General features: G+C 48.8%; 1 protein-coding gene and 1 non-coding gene across 2 annotated transcripts in view; both read left to right on the forward strand.

Moving 5' to 3' along the window:
* The window catches only part of DNAH9 (dynein axonemal heavy chain 9), a 182,861-nt gene that overhangs the window by 91,737 nt on the left and 66,067 nt on the right, over positions 1-25,057 (forward strand). Inside the window, exons 48-54 of the mRNA XM_048965517.1 lie at positions 3,447-3,707; positions 7,563-7,988; positions 10,222-10,341; positions 17,689-17,877; positions 19,163-19,398; positions 20,839-20,961; positions 22,404-22,608. Coding sequence (XP_048821474.1) covers positions 3,447-3,707; positions 7,563-7,988; positions 10,222-10,341; positions 17,689-17,877; positions 19,163-19,398; positions 20,839-20,961; positions 22,404-22,608 — 1,560 coding nt within the window. The remainder of the gene's footprint in view (positions 1-3,446; positions 3,708-7,562; positions 7,989-10,221; positions 10,342-17,688; positions 17,878-19,162; positions 19,399-20,838; positions 20,962-22,403; positions 22,609-25,057) is intronic.
* On the forward strand, positions 5,035-5,106 carry TRNAM-CAU (transfer RNA methionine (anticodon CAU)). Its single transcript has one exon. It is a non-coding gene; the product is annotated as a tRNA-Met (tRNA).

Consider the following 25,057-nt stretch of genomic DNA (forward strand, 5'->3'; position numbering starts at 1 on the left):
TTGGAGGCCTGTAAGCAGCGGTGTTCCTCAGGGGTCTGTGCTGGGTCCGGTCTTGTTCAGCATCTTCATCAGTGACCTTGATGAGGGGATAATGGCCACCCTCAGCAAGTTTGCTGATGATACGAAGTTGGGAGGATTGGCTGACATGCCTGAAGGCCGTGCTGCCATTCAGTGAGACCTGGACAGGCTGAGAGCTGGGCAGAAAAAAAACGGATGAGGTTTAACAAAAGCAAGTGTAGAGTCTTGCATCTGGGGAGGAATAATGGCATGCAGCAGTACAGGTTGGGGGATAAGCTGCTGGAGGGGAGCTCTGCAGAGAGGGACCTGGGTGTCCTGGTGGATGACAGGTCGGCCATGAGCCAGCAGTGTGCCCTTGTGGCCAAGAGGGCCAATGGCATCCTGGGGTGCATTAAAAAGAGCGTGGCCAGCAGGTCGAGGGAGATGATCCTCCCCCTCTGCTCTGCCCTGGTAAGGCCTCATCTGGAGCACTGCGTCCAGTTCTGGGCTCCCCAGTACAAAACAGACAGGGATCTCTTGGAAAGAGTCCAGCGGAGGCCACAAAGATGGTGAAGGGCCTGGAGCATCTCTGCTATGAGGAAAGGCTGAGTGAACTGGGTCTGTTCAGTCTTGGGAAAAGAAGACTGAGAGGGGACCTGATCCAGGTCTGTAAATATCTGAGGTGTGGGGGGCAGAATGGCGAGGCCGGATTCTTTTCAGTGGTGAATGGAGACAGGACAAGGGGAAACGGCCGGAAACTGCAGCATAGGAAGTTCTGCACAAATGTGCAAAGGAACTTCTGTACAGTGAGGTGACGGAGCACTGGAACAGGCTGCCCAGGGAGGTGGTGGAGTCTCCTGCTCTGAAGATGTTCAAGACCTGCCTGGATGCCGACCTGTGCGACCTGCTGTAGGGAACCTGCTTTGGCAGGGGGTTGGACTCGATGATCTCTGGAGGTCCCTTCCAACCCCTACAATTCTGTGATTCTGTGAAAACATTCTGTGATCTCTGTGATGTGTAGGACGGAGAAATGGATGTGACAGACTGTTATTGCTCTGGATCCAAGCATGGTATTGAGAGAAACTGTTTGCTGTGCTGAAAGGGTGAAACTGGAGGAGTAAGGTCATCAGTTTGCATTCCTAACACCATTCCCAGGAAATCACTAAAGACAGTAAGTTTGGTTATGTAGGCATTGCTGCTCGTTCTTTCTATCCGCTGGGCAAACGCTGTTAAATTGCCCTTGCTCAGCTGCATTTGAGCTTTATCGTCATTGAGAAAATGTGATGGTTTTCTAGTGTGCCCCCAAGCCCTGCTGGAGGTAAGGAAGGCTGCCAGCCACCACCACCCCCCAGCATGCTGAGCTCTGCTGGCAGAGGGTCCAGCAAAGTGCCAGGATCCACACGGCACCCCAACCTGCACTGTTTCTGCTGGGGGCTTAACACATGACCCAAACCAGTTGGACAGGTGACTTGGTAGCACATATTTCTCTGAATTGAGATATTAGGAATTCTTTCAAGAAGAGCTCTAACTGATTTTCCTGATTATTTTCTTTTTCTTTAATCCTGACAATACGTTCTTGGCTGAAAGCAGGTTGTGTCAGGGCATTGTCTGTTCTCGCAGTCAGTGCTGAGGGCTGAGTATACATCTGCTCCTTTTGTAGAGCTGTGGAGAGCTAGTGGGTTATAATCCCTTGTTTGCCTTGTTGTGGTCATGTAAAGCCATAGAGCTCCTGGCTGGGTGTGCATCCAGCACGTGAGCACGGATTTGGGGCAGGTCACAAGGCCGATCTGCAATCAGCAAAGCCTCCCACTTCAATTTCCTGCAATCTCAAAAGACACAGAGCTGCACGAGAGGTTGCTCTCTGGTTGCTGACTGAGGGGATTACGTGCTCCCATGTGTCTGGAGCTGCTGGGATTTACGGGCGCATCTTTGTGCTGGTTAAAGCAGTGCTGTAGCCCTGGGCAGCAGGAGGTGGAAAATGAAGTGTGCAGTGCAGGAGTGCAGTGAGATTCCTAAGAAACCATTCTCCACTTGAAGCTGATGACAAACGTCAATAGCTTCAGTTTGTGTGTGTTCCAAATGGGGCTCTCTCTTCATGCATAAAAGCAGAATTGTGAACAAAAACAAGCATCTGACTTCCCTCGCGGTGAGAGTTTTTACATGGCAATGCTGTACCCCAGGAGCTATTAACAATCCTTTATGAGCTCAACAGCAGGACAGCAAACGACTCTGCAGTCTGCACAGAGGCTGTGTAAAGTCATCAAAACAGCTTTTAGAAAGAAATCTTCTGTCCTTGAGTGAGAGCCGGCCCAAGCTCGCGGCTGTGCAGGTGCTGCAGCCATTGCTTGGAGGGCTCCTGCCCTGCAGGGCTCAGCTGCTGCTGGTGTGTGGGTCCTCAGAGCACCCACACTTCTCTGGGCAGCAGTGCCAGGGTCTCACCAGCTCTGGGTAGAGGATTTCCTCCTAACATTGAACCTAAATCTTCTCTTTTCTAGTTTAAAGCTGTTACCCCTTGTCCTATCACCACACTCACTGACAGAGTCCCTCCCCAGTTTTTCCTGTAGGCTCCTCGAGGTACTGAAATGCTGCAGTCAGGTCTTCCCAGAGCCTTCTCCAGGCTGAACATCCTCAGCTCCCTCAGCCTTTCTTAATAAGAGAGGTGCTCCAGCCCTCTGAGCATTCTCTGTGACCCTTCTCTGCATGCCCTCCAACAGCTCCTCATCTTTCTTGTGCTGGAGGCCCCAGGTCTGGACACAGTGCTCCAGATGGGGCCTCATGAGAGCAGATCAGAGGGGGACAGTCCCCTCCCTGCCCACTGCCAGCCTTCTGCTGATGCAGCCCGGGGTGCTGTTGGCCTTCTGATTTGCACGTGCATTCTGTTGGCTCATATCAAGGTGTTCATCCACCAGAATACAATCTAACAATGGCTGTTGCATTGATAGGTGGATGGAAGCTGTGTGAATTTGGCTTTATAATAAGAGCAGCTGCAGTGATCTGGTGAAGCTTCTGTGTTGTGAAAAAATAATCCCAAGAAGAGGAATATGCCCAATATGAGGGCTTTTGCTTGCTTCCTAGTGAATCCTCCTCAAAGCAACATTTGCCTCTAGCCAGTTCCCCAGCAGAGGCAGTGAGCAGGGCTGGGACAACATCCTTAGCAGTAAATCCTTCTGGTTCTGATTCCTTCCCTACAGGGTTCCTGCTAGCGGCCTGCTGTGGCCTGTACACCATGCACATGGGTTCTCCATCCCCTACATGAGAAACCAGGAGTGAAGCAGAACTGCAGTGTCCTGCTGACAAACAGTGGTGCTTTTCTGAACTCCCAGGGCATTGCTTGCTTTATACATGGCCCCTCCATACTGTTAGCTATTGCTGGGCCCCCTCAAGTGGGACAGGGTGGGGGAAGCAAGGTGCTGAGCAGCTGTGCACCCACATGTACTTCTTTCCCCCAGGTGGATGACCTGAAGGCCAAGCTGGCAGCCCAGGAAGCGGAACTGAAGCAGAAGAATGAGGATGCCGATAAGCTGATTCAGGTGGTGGGTGTGGAGACGGAGAAAGTGAGCAGGGAGAAGGCAGCTGCAGATGAAGAGGAACAGAAAGTGGCACTCATCACCCAGGAGGTCCAGCAGAGACAGAAGGACTGTGAGGAAGACTTGGCCAAAGCTGAGCCTGCCTTGGCAGCTGCCCAGGCTGCTCTGAACACCCTCAACAAGGTAAGGCTGGGACTCCCATAGAAAGCTGGCATCTCTGTGGTAGGGGTCTGTCACTGGTTTTGGGGTGTTGTGTTGATCCTGCTTTCACTTCCTTCCTGGGTTGTGTGTACTTGATCCAGAGGCTGCTCCAGTTGACCTTCAGCCATGGCCATACAGGGGCAGGAGGACCTGGGGGTGGGTTCCTTGTATGCAGCTTTTCTCCACTAGCTGACTCCACTGCTCATCTTCCTGACCCACGAGGAAGGGAAATTGTTCTGCTGTCCCTATCAGGTCCCAGAGAAGAGGCTATATGCCAGGCTTCATAACCGTTGCAGAATCTGTAAAGTTTTGAGAGAGAGAGCAAAAGCAGTGTTTGCTCTGGGTGTTACTACGCGAGCACGCAATCAGCCCACTGGGAGCTGGGTGCCACTCACAGCACCACTGAGGCAGACTTGATGTCCATCTGCTTGGAGCCTTTTCCCCAGCACATAGCTGTGTAACAGGGACTGATGGCTTTGCACAAGCAGCTGCCAGGCCAGCCCCACAGGTTGGTGTTCACACTGGTGGTGAACGTGGGCATCCTCTGAGTCCCCACGTGGCCCAACTTTGGAAAGCAGCTTGTGATGGGAGGGCTCATATCTCCCTGTCATATGGACAAAACAGTGTGAACTTAGGGGCTGGCCTGGTCTTTTCCACCTGACTGCAGGTGTGGGACAGGATTCCTCCTGCCCTCTGTTCACCTAAGGCGTTTCTCAGGCCTTGCTGAGCACGGCTGCATGGCCCTGTAGGTGCACTCACGGCTTGGCTTCCTGCTTGATACAAAAAGGGCTGGTGCTGAAGCCTCACTGGGTCTCTGCTGGGTTTATCCAGAGAGAGCTGTGACCAAGCAGTCTTTGGGTGAAACGACTCTTGGTGGGGCCATGCGTTCCTGCAGACAGGACCACTTCAAAGGGCGAAGCCACCGGGGAAGTCAGTAAGTGGGAGATGGCCTCCTGCAGTCAGAGATGTTCCAAAGCGATTGATTTAAGGAAGGATTTACTTTGAGAAGATTTTTACAATTAGAGTGGTCTGGAAGTTCCTATTTTGCAGCCCTGCACTGAGGCATACCCCGGCAACACACTCTTGCCGTTGGTCTCCTGGCTGCAGTGAAAGCAGCACCTGGAGCAGCAAGCTCCTGCTGCTCAGCAGGCAGAGAAATGGCTGTGCACCAGGTGCAGCCAGAAACTCAGAATGATTTGCCAGATCAGAATGGCTCAGTCATGCCTCAAGTCATAGCTCTGCTTTAGAGGAAAACAAAATGAGTCACCAGGAATGGGTTTCCAGAGCGATGATGTCTCCCCAGAGGTGGAGCAGAGTGGCGCAGCGGAAGCGTGCTGGGCCCATAACCCAGAGGTCGATGGATCGAAACCATCCTCTGCTAAGCTTTTGTGTGATGGTTGGACCAGGTGATCATCTCCAGCCTTTCTGCTTCTGTGTGGCTTTGCAGCGGGCATGTTGTGACTTTCACTGCTGGAATACAGGGGCCGTGTCTGCATCCTTCAGGTTTCGTGTTGGGTTTGCTGTTTTTTTTTTCTAGACACCTGCAAGCAGCATTAGCAGAGCTCTCTAAGCCAAAAGCAACTGCAGGTTTGTTCAAACGGAAGCTGCTGCAGCCTCTCATACATCCCTGCAGTTTAGTGGTCACAGCTCCTGCAGGGTCTGGTGGCAGTGTGACTGAGGCAAAGTGCGAGGCAATTTAAGGTGTCTCTATCTGTATGCATAAATAAAAAGTTCTGCCTTGCATGCTTCCACGCTGCCTCTCCTGTCCTGAGCAACCACCACAACAGTCCAGAACCCAACATGGGGCTCAAACCCACGACCCTGGGATTAACAGTCCCATGCTCTACCCACTGGGCTATGAAAGTGACTTGTGTATGTGAATATAAATAGCAATTAAGATATTTATCACATGGACCATGATGAATGCCATGTAGAGGTTATTGTAGGCCCAGCAGAGAGAGCACCTGCAAAATCAGAAATGCACATCCATACATGATACTGTGTTTGAAAACATGGGAAAACAGGTTGTAGAGGAAAGAAAAAAGCCCTTTTGCCTCTCGTAGTGCTGTTTGCTTGTGCCATGGGCATGCCTGGGCTCTTCCTCAGCACCCACATCCTGTAGGCCCTGGAACACAGGACACAGGACTTCATGGTCTGTGCAGCCCCCTCTCCTGTTTTGGGGTAATGATGGCATACCCACCTCAGGACTGCCTTCCCCCCCCGTGGGTCTCTGTTAGGCACAGTGCAGCTCTCCACGAGGAGACAGCAGCCGTGCTGCAGAGATGGGTGGGCAGCTTGGAAGGGTGCTCAGCCAGTGCTGCCCAGCGTTTGCAGGGATGACGATGAGCCAAAGACAGTGACAGTATCAAAAGCAGTGACTCTCCTCCAAGTTGTGTGCAAGGAGTATCCTCCAGGATGGTCGAGAGACTTCCAGGGATGCCACAGTGGTCAGTGTTTCTGAGGCAGGCAGCGCTTGGTGCAAGCATCCTCACTCCAATTCCCATCCTGCAGGTATGCGAATGCATGGAGTAAGAATTCAGAGCAATGTACTGAGTTGTCCTGCTGTGGAAGTGCTCACTTCTTGGTAAAAAAAAGCAGCAGTACCGGCTCAGCATCCCATTACCAGGGAGACAGAGGTTGAACAAGGACTGATGTCAAAGCCATCCTTGCCACCCCATGCACCAGAGTGCTGCTTGTATCCAGCCAAGCAGGGATTTGGGATAGAGGAGAGCTTTTTGTGGCATTCTCTGTGCCCACAGTCAGCTCCATGTCACTAAGCACGTTAATTAGAGACGTTTTATACCACAAGTGCACGCAGCTCCCAAGGGTCTGTCTCTGTCAGCTTGATTATTAACAAAAGCTAGCAGCAAGCAGAGACAGCGCGTTTGGTGACAGCTTTGTAGCTGACACCTTTCTCCTGAAAACAAATGCTCAGAGGTACCAAACTTGCTTCAGTAGACAAACTGGTGGAAGCAGAACATCAGAGAATGCAGATTAGAAGTTATTAAGAGCTGGTTTAAACAGGAACTACAGAAATTCACAGATTTTTCTTAAACGGGTATTGATTCTAGCCCTTGTCCTTGTTTCGGCTGCAGCCTGGGATCTGAGAACAGCAAATTCACCTGTGCTGTTTTTTTCCATGCAAAAGCTAATTTGTGTGTGCACAGAGAGAGGATTTAAGTGTTAGCAGGGTTTTGTGCTTAGGTCAAGATTTGACCTGCCTGCTGTTAAGGATGCACTGAAACTGCCTGGCTTGGCAGCAGGGAAGGTCAAGCACGCCTCCAGGAATCAGCCCGTCCCTTCTGAGAGCCAAGCAGCTCTCTCATGCGGGGACTGCTCCGCTAAAGAGCATTGGTTGAAGTGCCTGAACTGGGGCTGTGTGATGGAGACACAGCTGCATGCAAACTGTAATGTGTGAGTGTCTCTGGCATGGGGAGAAGCTGAGCATCAAGGGAGCATGAGCTGCCCTGCAAGGCAGTCTTAGAGGGGCTGGAGACTGCTATATAGAGGTCGTTATCTGGAAAGGTTTCACTTGGCCTTATCCCATTCTACCAGGAGTTCACAAAGCCCCTTTCTGCAGAGCCCTGGGCTCAGGGAAGGGTTGAGTGTGTGGGGAGGGAGAGTGTGCTGTGCTGGTCCTGGGTGGGAAGCCAGGAGCTGAGTGTGGGAGTGGAGCACATGCCATAAACATGCACAGTGGTTATTGAGAGGCAGTAACTTTCAGGTGGAGCAAAGCCCATTTATCAGGTCAGTATCTCAGGTGCCTGAGTATATTAGCAGTGAAACAAACAAAAAACTCATTTGTTTTTCTCTAACGACTTCGTTTTCCCTTTTCAGAAGAACCTGACAGAACTGAAATCCTTTGGGTCGCCACCTCCAGCCGTCAGCAATGTCACTGCTGCCGTGATGGTGCTGATGGCCCCGGGAGGAAAGATTCCCAAGGACAGGAGCTGGAAGGCAGCGAGAGCCACCATGGCCAGGGTGGATGGGTTCCTGGACTCCTTGATCAAGTTCGACAAGGAGAACATCCACGAGAACTGCCTCAAAGCCCTCCAGCCTTATTTAGAGGATCCCGAGTTCAAACCTGAATTCGTTACCACCAAGTCCTACGCGGCAGCCGGCCTCTGCTCGTGGGTGGTGAATATTGTGCGCTTCCACGAGGTGTTCTGCGACGTGGAGCCCAAGAGGCAGGCCCTGAGCAGAGCCAACGCTGAGCTGGCAGCTGCCCAGGACAGGCTGGCCAGCATCAAGGCCAAAATTGCAGTAAGTATGGAAGAGCGCAGGAAGCCGTGCCATGGGCTCACCTGTGCCTGGGACCCATCACTGCTTTGAGGAGCAATCCTCTGCTCTGGGGAAAGCTGCTTCTCCTCCCTCATGTATTTTTAAACGGGTGGATCTGAGGGTTGAGCAGGTTGTAGGGCTTTTATCTCTCTTTTATTGCTGCTTTTTGCATTTCATCCCCAGGCTCCACTCCTGCTTGTGCCTTAATAGGATGGCTAGTTATTAATTCTTATTATTCCTATCTAACTTCTAAGATGTGATTTGCCTCTACTTACACGTCCTCAGAAAACTCGTTATCTCGGAGCAGTGAGAGGTCTGGTGTGCTGTGCAGGGGCAGGGAGCAGGGCTGGCAGCTGGCTCTGGCCAGCAGATGCTCTGCAGGATGAAGACTCTTCCAGCTGAGTCTGCTCATTTGTTCCAGCCAGCAGTCTTCGCATCATCCTCAGCTTAAGAATAGAAAGCCATCACTGAATAGGTGAAATCACTGTGTGATTGTAAGTGGGTTCTACAGAGAGCAGCTGCTCCAAAAACCTGTTTTGCTATCCACATCCCTGGCCAGTGCCTGCTTGTATCAACGTGTGGAAGCAGGCATGGGGGCACACTGTAGAACTTGCCTTTCCAAAGTGCTGTGGATCTGGGATCCCTCTTGGTGATGGGTGGGTCCTCCCTGGCTGTGCCTTTGTACTGACAGCAGGAATCCCCTTTCAAAACCAAAGTGCGTTGTCAGCAGGGCTGCCAAATTTCTTTCCATAAGTTATGTCAGCTTGGGATGTCCCCCTGGGGCAGCACAGTGTCATACACACCTCTTCCCCAGCACATCTTCATTATAAGAAGTATCCAACTCTCTTGCTGCCTCCTAGGGCTGCTTATTATTGAAGTGTTTGCTGCACTTTTAATTAGAAGTATTTACAAAAATTCTGCAGAGCACTCCAGCAGCCTCCTCCTGCTGCAGATACACGTACAGCACCCAGTCAGAGGTGGGTTTTTAGAGGTCTCCTTTTCCCATCTCAGCTGTGAAGTAAGGTGCTACGGAACTTTTGTTCCATCATTCAGTCTATTCCCAAAGCCTTAATGCTAGCTATTATTGCTACTTCATTTTTTTTAAAGAGGCAGTATTATGGTGTGCAGGATGGCTCTCTCTGGGGTTTTGTGGTCCTCTGCTGGCGCACACGTTGGTGTTACTGTGCTGTGCCTGGTGGGCCATTGCAGAGTGATTGGTTCCTTGTGGCTCCTAGATGTTCTTTTATCAGATCGTGCATCTGTAATAGGGTTTTATGTGTATGTGAATATATATATAAATGCACATACATTTATATGCATGCAGAGATATAAACTTTTTGTGTTATTAATTCCAAGGCAGAGAAAAGACCACTCTGTATTTTCCAAGATACTGGAGAGCTACAGATATCCCCCAAATAATCCTTTTTCATTTTCAAGTTTGTTTCTAGTGCATAGCTCAAGGAGCGTTCAAGTGATTTACAGGCAGTTAGCCTTAAGCATTTTGCACTGGGTGCAGATAAGATCAATTATTGCTTCTGCTTCTCTTATCAGAAGCCAGAGGCTCCCAGTCCTTTTGGGAGCTGCTGACTTGTTTGAGACTGAAGTGTAAGCAGTGCTGTCCAAGCCAAAGGCCCTTCTTTAGTGGCACGGGGGTATTTCAGGTGGTTTGGGCTCCTTGTGCCCCATCCCAGCCCTGAAGTGCTTTGCAGCCCACCCAAACACGTGCTGGTCCCAGGTAACGCGTGCAGGACACGCCGTGCAGCAGATGCAGCTTGGAGATGGCTCCAGCACACCTCCAGCTCTTAGAGGAGCCCCCGAGGGTTTGGAGCAACAACTTGAGGCCAGCAGAGCCTTGGTCTGCAACTGAAGTGGCTGCAGCATCGGGAACCACAGAATTCTCTTTTCTTAGCTGCCTTACTTGTTTCTCACCTGTAGTGTTGGCCATCGGCACCAATTGGCCTATCTTTCCCAGCGCACATTGACACCAGGGCAGAGCCAGTGGATGAATGCCTTTTTGTGTTGTCTCTGCCCTGTGCAGATGACAAAGCAGTGGGGAGCAGCTGTTGAAGCTGCAGAACTCACCGGTGCTCTGTGCTTCATCCCAGGTGCCAGCCAGGCTGTGTGCAGTGTGGTGGAGTGTGGTTCTCCCCGCCTGCAGGCTGCAGTAGGAGTTTCCTTAAGGTTGCTGTTATTTTTCCCCTTTTTTCCTATGCAGCGCCTCAACGAGAACCTGGGAAAGCTGACAGCCAAGTTTGAGAAGGCCACTTCTGACAAACTCAAGTGTCAGCAAGAAGCTGAAGCTACAGCATGTACCATCACTCTTGCAAACTGGCTGGTGAGTGGCAGCAGATGGGAGTTGGCAGCGGCATCAATGGGAGACGTCAGGTGCTGCTGAGATGCCGGCCGTGCGCGCAGTGCTTCACAGCCTCTAATCTTTATGGAATGCGTCACATTTCCTGCGCTGCAGCAAGTTTTCAGTAATGAAAAGGAATTTGCATTGGCTGTTTTCATAGATTGGAGTAGGCAGTGCGTGTGCTTAAAGAGCTGCTGTGCACTCTTCACTGTTCTCATGTCCTTTTTGTGATTTAATTGCGTGATCAAGTATTAATGGGACCAAAACTGTGCAGCACAGAGATATATGGTAAAAAGAAAAGTGGCAATATAGGAGAAGCTTTGCAGGTTTTGAGGTGACAAAAAGATAATGGTGAAAAGCTCTGAAAAAGCAGTGTATGTCCCTGTTATCAGTCCATCAGGGTGCATCACCGGCTGTTGTATCTTCACTGTGTGCAGCCTCCAGTACTGTGCTGGGCGATGCCCTTGTCACTGCCTCAAGATACAAGATAACGGCTTCTGCTCCTACTCTGCTGCTGGCTGGGGCCCCAGCTTTGTGCTCCCTCATGCTTTGCATTTTAGGTTCTGTTCTGGCTGTGTGGTGCATGGAGATGGGGCTTCAGGAGGTGGTCCCACAGGCAGAGGGGCTGGAGCTGCAGTGCCAGAGGTGGTTGTGGTCCATGAAATGTTTGGCCCTGTCCTGACAGCCCAGTCCTTGTGAAGATACTGAAGGAGAGGATGCTCTCTGCCCAGAGCAGAGGAGATGCTGCATTCAAACCACTTTCCTGAGAGAGTCTGGGCCCATGTCCTCAAGAGAGCATCCCGCCTGGTCTGCACGTGTTCAGGGCTGCAAGTTGCTCTCAGTCTCTTGTAGGAGCGGCTGCTGCTGGTGAGGCCAGTGGCAGCTTGGAATACAAAAGTATTTCTAGAAGTGCTGCTGGATGCAGATGTCTCTGCTTGTTCTACCAGCCTGTGGCTGTGCTGGTCAGTGCTTTGTATATGAATGGTCCTCTATCCCACTGCGGTGAGAAAGAGGAATAGAGGCAAATGGTTTAAGCATTGCACTGTGCTGGATTCTGCTTGCTGCTCTCACACCTTCTTAGGTGACCTTCAGCAAATTGCCTTAGCCTGGATTTCAGGTGAGTTTCCACAGGCACTTGAATGCTCTCAGAAAACTGCACAGCTCCCCCACCTGCACACTTTGGTAGTGGTAAACGTGAAAAACAAAGAGCAAACAAACAAAACACGCTTTGTTCTTTAATCTGCATGTGCCTCCATGGGAAGCGGGCACACAGCTCTGCTGTGGCACAGGCACTGCTTTGCAGTCAGGGCTGTGATGTGCTTAGATAGAGGGGTCAAAGCAAACAGCAGATAAGTCCCTTCCTGTGCTGATGGAGATCTCTTTCATGCAGCCACAGAAGGAGTTTTATGCTTTCATGTTCTTCAGGTTAAATCTCGCTGAATGCTTTCAAAACCTTTAATTAAAACAGGAAAGTGGCTTTTTTGTTCGAAAGAGCTGCTTCTATTTCTGGAGGGATTTTGCAGGATGAGTATTTCCCTGTGTCTTTCCACAGCCTAACGAAATCCTGTTTAATGTGATGCAGAGATGGATCATGGCTCTGAGTCATGTCGGAGTCAGTAAATACAAGGTACAAGAAGAAAGTGTTTTGAGGAAGAGAAACAGAAATAGTGGTTTCAGTTCTTTTCATAGAAATATATATGCATGTGTGCATGTTTTACACTGAATGTGGCTTAATTGCACCTCCATTAGTAGCACTGTAACAAACAGCCTGATTTCTTATGGGTGCATCCATGCTTAGCATGTGAATTTGTGGCTTAAAGCATGATATCTTCATTGAGGTACAACTGCAGTGTGGCGGTGAGGGAAAACTGTGCTTCTTTTTGAGGGCTTAGCTATGTTTGCAAAGTTGTCCTTGAATAACAAAATGAGCAACTGCTTTAACGAGATGTATTGTCACTCGAGAGATGTGTGGTTCCATGGTTTTATGCTTTAGCAATTTCCTCTAAAAGAGTGTGTCCCGACCTGAAATCAAGACAAGACATTGGCATACGTTTAGAAAACCTTCCTTTGGTTGAGGTTGAGGTTTTTGTATTGATGTCTGCCTGTTCCTGGTCTGCTAGCACTGGGTTTGTGTTGTGGGCTGTGTAGTCTCAGACAAGTAACAGCTGTAGGAATACATTTGCATTTGAGCACGTTCATTAGCTCACTAATTAGCTGGGACTCCTCACAGGCTCACGGGCAGCACCTGCACATAAGCAGAGCTGGGTCAAATGATCTGCTGGTGCTGGACTCCATCCTTTGTTGGTGAGTGACTCAACACGGCTCCCCTTCATTTGGGTACACGGCTGATGATTCATTTTGTGTAACAGTTCAATTGCTTTCTCTTCAAAGTCTCTCTGCTTTCCTCTCCAAGTGCTCTGATGGCTGATTTTGGAAAGAGCCCTTTTGCTGCCAGACCTTTGTGAAAAGCACGGTTGCAGACTTGGAAATCTTGAAGCTGTTACAGCAATTCAGAGGTGGTGTGCAAGTAAACCCTGTTTCCCTTCGGTGCTGTGTGAACAAACAGAAGCACTGTGCAGCCCGTCTGCTTCCCAGGTGGGAACGTGGGTCCTTCCTATGGTTCCATCAGGCTCTTACAAAAGGAAAGTGTTTTGGTGATGGAGTTCTGTGTCTTTCCTTGAAGATCATCCTAGAGAAGCAAACAAAATACTAACAGGAGAAATGAGGATGCTTTCACATGTGTGTGTGAGCATCACGGTAGAAGAGGGTGTTGCTATTTTGGGGCAGATAAAGGACACTGCTGGGCTTCAGGCTTTCTGCTTTTAATTGTGATCATTATTTTTCAGCCCTACCAGTCCCTGCTGATGTTCCTAAGCCATTTTCATTTAGATTAAATTTGGACTTCTACTCAAATGCTGTACATTGCTGTAGCAGGGACCACGATCTGTCAAAATCCTCCTGTGCCTGCAGAGGTGATGGCCAGGGAAATGAACTTGGAAAGTGGTTTTGCTCCGCTTTTGGGAGTGTGGAGACCTTCTTCCAACTGCACGTATAACTGAGATGAGCTGAGTAACTTCATTTTCTCCATAGTCTGCTAATGGCATCATTCCCAGCCTGTGCCAGGGTGCCTGTCCCTCCCGCAGCATCAGGTTGAAAATCACTTTTCCTTTCCTCCTTAGGGAAAGCAGAGCCAGGCAGAAGCAAATCTCTGTTCCTGCATCTAGCATCATATGAAACTGGAGCATCGTGTGAGCGGTGCAGTCTTTGCTGCAGAGGAAGATGATGCCCAGGAGAAGGCAGCGAGTTTGCTGTTCTGTTCTGTTCTGTTTGCTGTGCTGGGTGAATATTTCAGTATGACAGTCACAAATGCTGAGAACAGATAGGAGACTGAGTCTGAAGGAGGCCAGTGTGAACCCTAGGCTTCTGTAAAGCAAAGAAAAATGAGTTGGGTCTGTTTGCATTATGGCTTTGCCAGGGGATGAATATGTGCACAAACCACGTGGAGGCTCTGCTGCTGCTCCAAAGAGTGCACAGTCTAGAAACAAGTGCAGCTGCAAACAAGGGAATTGAAACAGGTATCTGTCCCATTCAGAGTCTGATGCTGGAGTGTCTCTAAATACAAAGATTTGAAAAGAGCTTTGAGTCATGCTCTCCTAATGCTGCAAATAAAACTCGTAAATGATCTTTCTGCCTCTCCCTCCATCTCTTCACCCAATGCAATCAAGACAGAAAACCTAGAAGGACTTCACAGCCTCCATGGTGTTGTGTGAGGCCCAAGGGCAGTGCATTCTGCAGAGGCTCCCTGGGTCCCTCCAAGCAGTGGCTGCCTGCTGGGGAGCGGCGGGGGCAGAGGTCAGCAAGGGAGTGCTGAGCACAGCTGCCAGTGCAGGAGAGCAGGTCGTGTCAGAGCCAATGCCAGTAACTGTTTTTAAAGACCTGGTTAGAAAGCACAGCTTGCTACTGCAGCTGTCAAAAATGGATCTGTTTTGCAGTGCATGTGAGGAATTTGGATCCCAGGTTACTGTTGGGCAATGCATACCTTCTCTCTCATTTCTGGCTTTGATCTTGGAATAGATCCTGACAGCTCTTGCTGATGTGTGTTTCATTTGACATGCACAATGTGTCATCTATGTGACGGGACAAGAATTATCCTCCTAGACTTGAAACAAATGTATTTGAGGTAGTATGAAGAAGAAATCTAAGTTTACACAGGCAGTGGTTGCTTTGGATTGAAAAATGTACCAATGAGTGAAGACAAGACACACCTTTAAGGTGCCCTGATTTTAGTTTGGCATCTGAGGAACTATAGGTGATGTAGGGACGATGATCCAAGGGACCAGGGAATGTCTAGGGACCTATGGACCAGAAAAGGGGGAGGCTGATGGTGAGGTTTGTAAGTGAAGATGTGCGAACGTGACAGATGAGATTTAGTGATGACAAATGCAAAATATTGCATCCAGGGAAAATGAACCCTAATCATGCATTTACACTGATAGGTCTTAATTGCACTGTTGTCACTCACATAAGAGCTCTTGTGGAGAGTTCTCAGAAGCAGCAGTCTAGCACATGTCTGGAGGCAGCAAGGCGAACTGAGCGTTAGGAATTGGTGGGAACAATTAGGAAACAAAAGCCAAATAATGATTCCATCAATCCAAATCTGTGGTGTGCCTCCATCTTGTGTGCTCAACACAAACAGGCCGGCCTGTCAAAAGGCTGCAGGTAACCTAGAGAGGGTACAGGGAAGTACGTAGCATTGTCATTTCCATACACAAAATGGTTGGGGAGGAAATGATTAGGACTCTTCATTTTGGAAAAAAGAGGGTGTAGGGATGGATGTGACAGAAGCCAGTAACACTGTGAACGGTACTGAGAAGATGAATAGGGAATGACTGTTCACTATCCCTCATTACCAAAGAGCTACAGGTAATCAAATGAGATGAAAAGAATCCAAATGACTTCTAGGATCTGATGTAGAGGACACCTGAGATTTCTTAAAGATATTAAAATTTACGAGACTTAATGAAGGCAACCAGGACAGTAAAAAAATCACCTCAGGAAAATAATTAGGAGTAGGTAGAGAGTCTACGAGTTTTGCAAGATCAGATGATAAAGAATTCTTAGAGGTGGAGAACCAAGGGAGCTGTATGAGAACTTACCTTGAGGAGACTGGAGGAAGGACCTGGGGGTACTTCATCTATACAAATGTGCCTGCACGTGGTAACATGGTAAGGTTGGAAAGCACTTGAGACTGTTTGCTGAGCCTTTGGCCTGCAAGTGTTGTAGTCCCGAGAAGGACTACTGTGATCCCAAATGCATCAAGAGCAGACTTTCTTTCAAGGCTTAGGGAGCGCGAGGCCAGCAGTGCGAGATGGAGAAAGGCAGCGTGGAAAGCCTGGTCTTTGTGAGCAGGATGGTGGTTCATGCTGATGAAAGGGGAGCTCAGCTGGAACAGGTTTAGGGATAGCTCTGAAATATAATAATGGGTCAAAGAAAATGGTCAGCATCCTTCTGCTCCGGCTGGGATCGGCAGTTTTCATGGGATTCTTAGAGATTTGTCAAGGTAGGAAAACCACCAGAGGGATTTTTGCTGATTTCTTTTGGTTCTTGTTGTTGGTCAGATTATTCATAAACAGTCTGAAAAAGGTGATGTCTAAGCAGGTTGCACAGATTGTCTAAAATACGAATGCAGTAGTGGTGAAAAGTACAAAGAACTGTAAAAATGACACCCAGTGATGGAGATGTGAAGTGCTGGGAACATAAATGCAAAGTGATGCTGAGCTGGTTATTGTCATTCAGGAATTTGTGGTTGGAGACCTTGCACATTGCAGGGGGGGTGAGACTGGATGGTCATTGTGGTCCATTTCAACTCAGGCCATTTTGTGGTTCTGTGATTGAATTAAACAGTGGAGCTCAGAGTTCTGTGCTCCTATGGGGGAAAGAAATAACACCCAAAACCCGAGCTGAAATTGGATGTTAGCAATTATCAGGAAAAGAACAAAACGGAAAAAAAAAACCAAAAAAGTCACGATCTGAACTATGTAAATCCATTCCAAATAAATCCCGAGCATGAAGCTACACCTCCAGCCCCTCTGCTGTACCTGAAAGGATGAAGTGGAATAGGAAATGGTGCAGGGAAAGTAACAACAAAAAGAAACCGGAGGATAAAGATTACATCATTCAGTAAAGATAAAGATTGCAAGGGCAATCAAAAGGCTTCTGTTTGAGGAATTACTGAATAGACTTAAAGCTCTTCAACCTCAAAAGCAGACAGCAGAGGGGATATCAAGGGCTTGAAATCATGAGTGGTACGGAGAAGGTGAAGCGGGCGTGATTGTTCGGTGTTTTTCCACTGTGAGAGCAGATTTCAGCAGTTGAAAAGGTCAGGCAGCACATAAAAGGATGTACTTTTTTTTTACAGAAAGCATAGCTGAACTGTGGTTCTCTGAGCTCCAAGATGCTGCGGGTGCCAAAAGGTTGGTTGGCATCCATGACACCTTAGTAATGAAGGAAAAAGTCATCAGTGGCTATTAAGACAGAGATAGAAACTCTGTTTCAAAATGTTCTTATTCCTCTGTTTGTGGGAGGCTGGGTAATGGTGTCAGGAGTTCTTACCTGGTGGTAAGATTTGTAGAGTCTTGTAGAGTCACCTGCTTGGGGCCGAAGGAGCTGAGTCCCACTGCGATGAACGCATCTGGCCCAGCCAAGCAGAGCACATCCCCTGGAGGATCCTGCTGTCTGGTAGAGCATTACGTGATATCCATGAGGGTAGAAGGGGATCTGCCCTTTGGAAAGAAGGCTTATCCATTGGGTGCTCATGAAGACTGTGTTTCCTGGACTGGACCTTGTGGGAAAGGATAATGCAGATCCAAGGGCGTTGGGATGAAGGTGAAATGCCACCTGCCATCCACATGAGTTGTGTGTGATAGCTGAGGGTTGTGGCTGTTGGAGGAGAGTCTCTGAGTGAGAGGGAGTGTAATGAGGGGTGAATCTGTGACATCCAGGCAATTAAGCAATCGACAGTTGATGGGCTGCCATAGAAATCCTTATGTGGATTCTGCTGGGAATGGGTGAGGATCAATCCACTGCGTGATGGATCTTCCCTTTATGAATTTGGAACAGATCTGGAGCAGCAGCTGGGACTCAAGTGCAGAACCAGACTTTTTCACAGAGCAGGAAGAGCTTAGCAAAGTAACTGTTGTGGATTTCCTGCGTTGGTTTCAAACTTTAGGAAATGACATGTGAGGTCAGGGACAATGTATGGATACAGTCAAATCCTTAAGTATTGCTAAAGAGACATTGTAACAATGAATTTGATTTGGGAAATTGCAGGTTGGAGGACTGGCTTCTGAGAATGTGAGATGGGCTGAAGCTGTGAAGGACTTCAGACGGCAGCAGAGCACTTTGTGTGGGGATGTCCTGCTGACTACAGCGTTTGTCTCCTACCTGGGGTACTTCACCAAGAAATACCGACAAGACCTCATGGATAAAGTCTGGAAACCATATTTGCAGCAGTTAGAAGTAAGCCCTGCTTCCTCTGAAAAGCAGTTGTCACTGGGCATAACATGGCCATGAATTGTTGTCCATGGGGCGTCCTCCAAGTAAGTAGCACCCCTCCGCCTCACCGAGTTGCACTGAGGATCAAGTCAGAGCCACGCTTGTTTCCTCTTTGGGGAAGACATTGTGGTCTCCTTGCACCATGCGGGTGATTCCATTCCCCTATGGACAGTGGAGAAGCCGCAGAGCAGCATCCCAAACGTGGAGACCAGTATCAGTTTGTGCAGGAGTCAGGGGCAGCCTAGAGAGGAGATAGTATGGCATAGGGACTGCTTGAAAGAGACAGAGCTCACTGCCAGCACTTTGGTAGGCTTGGAGAGACTCCAGATGGTACCTCATGCAAGACATGAGCTCTGTTTGTGCTGGCCATGCCTCTCAGCTCCTGAGCTTCATCCACGTCTTGGTGTTCTGAGCAAATGGCCATCATGCTTCAGACTTGGTAATATTTCACAATATTTCCTGCTAGGTACTTAATACATCAATAAATTAACATGTGCTCGGTCTCCTGCAAGACTGAGCTTTTGCACATCATTACCTAACTGGATGTTACAAACCCTGGTGAAATGCCAAGAGGCTTTTATGTAAGGTCACAACTGCAGTGGTGCCCAAATCAAAAGCTGAGAAAATGAGCAAGTTCCCTAGGATGAGAGAGGAAAACAAATCATCCTGTGTTCTTTAATACTAAACCAAAAGCTTGGTTAAGAAAGGAAATGTTCCAAAAAGGGCCTGACTTGGTGCTTAGAGATTTCACATAAGTTGGCTCTATTTCCATTTGGAAATTAACGACCCTTCATGTGCAGATAACTGGCACAGATAACTTTCTACTTGTCGCACCCAGAAGCGGCCTCCCATGTCAGAGAAGTGTTTCTGGAACTGCAGATGCCATTTTGCAGCACAACAGCAGGCTGATGAGAGTGTTAATTATATTCTTCTAAGCTGTCATCTCAGAGTGCTGATACACAGCAGTGTGGTCTGATGGTGGCTGGGTGGGCTGCAGCTTTTCAGGGCTCTCAGCACTCAGCAGGCAAAAATCTCTGGGATCCATGCATAATTTACATTCATTCGCAACAGGAGTGGAAAACACTTAATATTAGATCAAAACTACCCCGTAGAATGGCAAAACACTGATAAACAAAACTTCTCAGTTTTTAATTAAGCTAAATTTGCTTGAGTTGTTTCGCTCGCTCGTCTCTGTGTGTGTTAAGCCGTGCTCACTGCCTTGTGCTGACACATTTCTCCTTCCCCCCAGGTGCCGATCCCTGTAACCCCATCCCTAGACCCTCTGACCATGCTGACAGATGATGCTGACGTTGCAGCTTGGCAGAATGAGGGGCTGCCAGCTGATCGGATGTCCACTGAAAATGCCACCATTCTCACCAACTGCGAGCGTTGGCCCCTCCTGGTGGATCCCCAGCTGCAGGGAATCAAATGGATCAAAGCAAAGTACGGCGAAGACCTGCGGGTGATCCGAATTGGGCAGAAGGGGTAAGCATCAGCTGTGTCACATAACAGTGCCTCTTCATGGCTACCTGCTCCTTCTGGTTGACGAGCGGTGTGTGTTTATCTGCAGCCATCTGAGCCCATTACATTGAAGGGAAGCCCTCAAAAGTATTTGTTGCTTATTCATTACCAAAATGATAGAGATTCCTCATTAAATAGGGTCTGCTTGGTGCTTGGCCAAGTTACCATAGGAACTCCTCAGAAACAGAGATTGCAAAGTGCAGTGTGCTGGAGGCTGGGTGATGCAGAGGACTATGCCATCACCCTCAGGCTCATGTCGTGTTGTGTCCTGACTTGGTTTCACCATGCGTGAAGCTTCCTACAACTTGGAAGAAGGCAAAGGTGAAGCTGGTGTGAGGGTCACCACCCCGCTGGGCTAACTCTGTTCTGTGTTGGCACCAGCTGGGACGTTCTCATCACAGCACCCCTGCCTTCTTCTGGGCACATCTTCTGTGGGAAGGCTTTTTGACTCCTGGCATTTGTCTCTGGTCAAATCACCATTTCCTGCTATATGAACTTGTACCCACTAGTGAGGACTCCCATCTGGGAAGTCAGATCCCTGCTTGGATGCTAACTCTGAGATTTTTGGCTCTTTATGCATTATTTTGCACTGGCAGTAGCTGAGAGTGACCCAAGAGCTTAGTGCTTGTTTGGGGGTATTTGGCTTTGCCTCTACTGGAGCATTGATCTGTCTCTGCTTTTATCATAGAAAATAACAAGAATTTATTAGATTTGCTCTCATGTGGGCTGAGAAGACATTTGGAAACAGAGGTATTTTTCATTAGAGCAAACTTCTGTTTCCTGGCCAACCAGGTCACTATACCTTGCAGTTACTCAAAGGGGAAAAGTAAGGATGCCAGAGAAGGCACCAATCTCCAGGAGGAACAGACCCTGTAACATTCATATGCTGCCATTGCAGACATTTGTGCATCTCTTTTTCCCCTCCTGACCACATACACAGCTGGCAGATACCCTGAGAGGGGAGTCAGACATTGCAAAGGGGCCCAATTCCCTTGTGAGGAAAGAAGAATTCAATGGTAGTGCCACTGTCCTAAACTCATTCCTGACCCCAGGGCACAGCAAGGATGCAGCTTGCTCTTCTGCTTGCTTTTATGCAAGGTTAACTGCACCAGTGGCTTCTATGGGAAAACAAACTACTTGCAAAAAGACCTCACAATCCGGCCCACCTTTTCTTGGGAAAGAGGATACAGCTGTTACTGCTTGCCTCTCTCCCTCCTGGACAGTGCCACTTGCAGCATCACATGCTGTCACCATCCAACCCCTCTTCTTCTCTGCCATTTCCTGACACGTGCATGTTGTGCATCACAGCTGGAGCATCCCTCTGTCCCCTGGTGGCCTCCTTGCTGCAGTGCATTTCAGCCAGCCCCAGGCTTGCTGTACTGGGTGCTAATGCTGCCTCCACAGGTATCTGGACACAATGGAACGAGCCCTGGCTGCAGGAGAACTGGTTCTGGTTGAAAACCTGGGAGAGTCCGTGGATCCAGTTCTGGGGCCGTTACTGGGGCGAGAAACAATCAAGAAAGGAAGGTGAGCTTTGGGAAGGCTCTGTGGCCCGGGTGCTTCCATTTCTACCCTTTTCCTGGTGAGTGTTCTTTGTGTTGCTGTGCTCTCCTTTCCTGACCTCATATAGTATGCTTGTCTATGGCAGCACGAACACCTTCCCTTCAAGAGTGTTTAAATCAGGCAGTCACAGGTCATTCACTCATAGGATGAAATAAATCTGGATTTTTCATTTAGCTGGACAGCACTGTTCAAAGCTCACGTGAAAGTGAGACCTGCGATCCTCCTCTGGGTTGGGTGACCTTGGTGTCTGTAATTGGCTGTCCTGATGCTGGATGACCAAAATAGCTATGGCTGTTACGAAGAAAAGGTAACCTTGGATTTTAGCAAACACTGTGCATCCTTTGTGATTACAGCTGCAGATGTATACATTAGGAATATATATGTGATTCTAATGAGGGCAGGTTCTTGGTGGCACTGCCTCAGTACCTCACACTGCAGCAGGAAATGACAGAAATCTGGCTGGACTCTGAATCTCATCTTCCTTCAGTTCCATGGGGACTGTTTTCGTACTTCACCGTGGGCTTTTTGTTTTCCAGCACCTGTGTCAGTCCCAGTCCTTTGTGGCTGACCACACAGACACATGCTGGTGGCTCCAGGGCAAGAAGTGGAGGCTGTGCTGGGTGCTGCCCAGAGCTGCTTGTGCTGGGTGTTCTCTCTCTTCCCCTGTTTCCCAGCCGTATAAACAACAGGGGTAGACAAGGAGAGACTGAGGGGACTGATGTTTGACTGGAGAGTGTATTCAAATTCCTGTGGTGACCCCACTGCTTTCACTACAGCCCATCTGCATCCCTGGAAGTATCACTGTCCCTCCATGCATTTCCTGTTCCCCTTTTCCTCTAGTTCCTGTGGGTGTTATTAGATTTGTGTTCAGAGCACTCATGTCCTGGAGTTCAGCCTCCCAGCTCTCTGAATTTTGTACTGGATGGAATGGGAGATAGCTGAGCTCTCCCAAGTGGTGCTTCCTCCCAAGAAGGGTACTGAGCTGCTCCCTCTACCCAGCCTTGCTGCTCAGTGCCACCTGAGGCAGCCTGGTTTGAGCAGCACACCAGGCAGTTGTGGCTGTAGCTAATCAAAATCTCTGTGCTGTGAGGCTTTTCCTGCATATTCCATCTTTGGGAAGAGTACAGTCTTCCATTAAAAGCATGGAGAGCTCCCGGTTTCAACTGCCCATCCCAACGCTGGAAACTGTGAGCTTTCTCAGATGCACTCCAAAATTGAGGAGGGGTGCTCTGGGGTTTTTAGCTTAAATCAGAAGTGTTTCAAGTGTGTCCATCTTAAATTATTTTGCTCTAAAAGTGATTTCTGTATGGAGATGGCAAAGTCCATTTTTGGTGGATTCCACTGGCTGATGCCACCATTTGTCCCGGAATGAATGTGCACCCATGCTCCTTTTGCTCCAATTTCAGGTACATTAAGATTGGGGACAAGGAGTGCGAATTCAACCCTGCCTTCCGTCTGATCCTGCACACGAAGCTGGCAAACCCCCACTTCCAGCCCGAGCTACAGGCACAGTGCACCCTCATCAACTTCACCGTCACACGGGACGGCCTCGAGGAGCAGCTGCTGGCGGCGGTGGTCAGCGCGGAGCGGCCCGACCTGGAGCAGCTCAAGGTGGGCAGGATGAGATGAAAAATAATATACATATTTTCAGACAAATAGCGTTTCATGTGTAAAGGCGGAGAGGCTGCTGAGCACCTTGTAAGATCAGATTTCTCTCGTAGAATCATGGAATGGTTTGAGTTGGGAGGGACCCCTAAGGGTCATCTAGTGCAGCGCCTGCACTGAGCAGGGCACCCACAGCTCCATCACAGCCCCTTCAGCCTGGCCTTGGCTGTCTGCAGGGATGTGGCGCCACCACCTCTGGGCAACCTGTGCCACTCTTTTTGTTTGAAACCGTTTCTCTTTGCCCTATCACAGCAGACCCTACAGAAGCGTCTGTACCCTTCTTTCTCACAGCCCCTTCAGACAGTGAAAGACCACTCTCAGCCCTCCCCAGAGCCTTTTCTTCTGCAGGCTGCACAGCTCCATCTCTCACGACCTGTCTCAGATGATAAGTGTTGAGGAAGAAGTGATTTTCTGCTACTTTTTGTTTTCTTGGTATTTTTGGGAGCACTTAGACAGCAATTTCAAGCCTTTTCCTCCAAAAATGTGGGTAGAAAACTATTTTTCCTACTCTTCTTCTAAATGGAAGCAGGTTCACATTATGACATTTTTCTCCATCTTTCACTCTTACTTTAGAGGTAGGATTAATCTCACTTAATTTTAGGCATTTGTGTCCCACTGTAAATGTTGTGAGGCTGATAACTAATTTTTTTCTGTTCTGATTCTTATTCACTCTTGTTTGTAAATGGCCAAAATGTTTTCTCTCTTTTTGCATTTAAATAAATATTGCTTCTGTCTCAATACATCATTTTAAAGAAAAGCCTTGTTGCTAGAGGCACACTTAGTGGTATAATGGGTATGTATAATGCTGAATATTTACTGAGAGTCAGAATGAATTTAGTGCACACATTCGGTCAGGCCAGGCCACTTCTGTAATCATCTTTTCTTTAATGAGATTCTAAACTATGTTATCCGTGCAGCCTTAACGATGCATTTCATTTGAAACGGGCTCATGCACTAACGAGCCAAAAGATGGCATAAAGAATGCATAATGACCACAATTAATGCGTGAGCTGTGGCTTTTTGTGGGAGCCAAACCATCCCTGCAGCCTGGGGACCGTGGGCAGCTCCTGCTGCTGCTGGGCACTGTATGGGGTGACCCACAGCATGGAGAGGTCGCTGACTGCTGCACTGAGGGCAACAGCACTGCTGGTAATGGCTGCTGTCACAAGGAGAGAGACTGATTCCATGTCGTAGATCAGGTTGCCCAGGGCCTTATCCATCCTTACTTTGAAAGTCTCCAGGGATGGGGCACCCACCACATTTCTGAGCAACCTATTTCAGTGTCTCACCACCCTCGCTGAAAAAGATTTTTTCTTTATATCCAACCCAAATCTCCCCTCTTTAAGTTTGAAACCATTTCCCCTTGTTCTATTACAGCAGTCCCTGCGGGAAGAGCCTGTCCCCTTCTTTCCTGTAGCTCTCCTTTAGATACTGACATTCTGGTCTCAGTCTCCCCAGACCCTTCTCTTCTCCAGGCTGAACAGCCCCATCTCTTTCAGCCTGCCCTTGTAGAGAAGGTGTTGCATCCCTGGGATAATTTCTGTGGTGTTTCTCTGGACATGCTCCTACAGCTCCATGTCTCACCTGTACTGAGGACTCCACATCTGGATGCAGTGCTCCAGGTGAGGCCTCACAGTGCAGAGCAGTGGGGCAGGATCACCTCCCTTGCCCTTCTGGCCATGTTGCTTTGGATGCAGCCAGGATAGGGGTGGTTTTCTGTGCTGCGAGGCCCAGCTGTCATCCACCAGTGCCCTCAAGTTCTTTTTGGCAGGGCTATGCTCAATCCTTTCATCCCCCAGCTTGTTTTGGTAGTAGATGTTGCCTCAACCCAGGTGCAGACCTTCCATCTGGATTTGTTAAACCTCATGAGGTTCACCTGGGCCCACTGCTCAGCTTGTCTGCAGATTGGTGTGGGATGTAATTTTCCTGGTAAGAATATTTAAATATTTAAGCTTATTTCTTCCTTTCCCCTCTGTATCCTTTTTTCTACCCCCATTTCATTCACTGATATTAAAAAGCTGTTGTCTGAGAGCTGTGGGGAGCAGTACAGGTGTGTACTTTGGGGTTTCCCAAAGGAGAGGTCCTTTCTCCACGGGTGCTCTAAGTCGTCACTGCTGTGCTCCAAGTCTTGTTCCAGATCACACAGGTTGGTAACAAGTCCTGCACCAGGCCTGTAGCCCAGGTGAGCTGCAGGAACAAAACAGTAAGTGCTTCCAGCATCACCTGCTTCCTGAACCAGCACTGTTATGTATCAGCTGTGAAATAGCAGATAATGAGCTCCACTGCAGGAAGAAGAAATGATGACCTTGCTCCTGCTGAAAACAATAGCATGAGAGATCTGCAACAGATGCAGGCTTTTGAGGGAAATACAGCATTGTGTGCCCTTCTGAGGGTG

This window comes from Lagopus muta, chromosome 18 (assembly GCF_023343835.1).
Source record: "Lagopus muta isolate bLagMut1 chromosome 18, bLagMut1 primary, whole genome shotgun sequence".
Classification (NCBI taxonomy): domain Eukaryota; kingdom Metazoa; phylum Chordata; class Aves; order Galliformes; family Phasianidae; genus Lagopus; species Lagopus muta.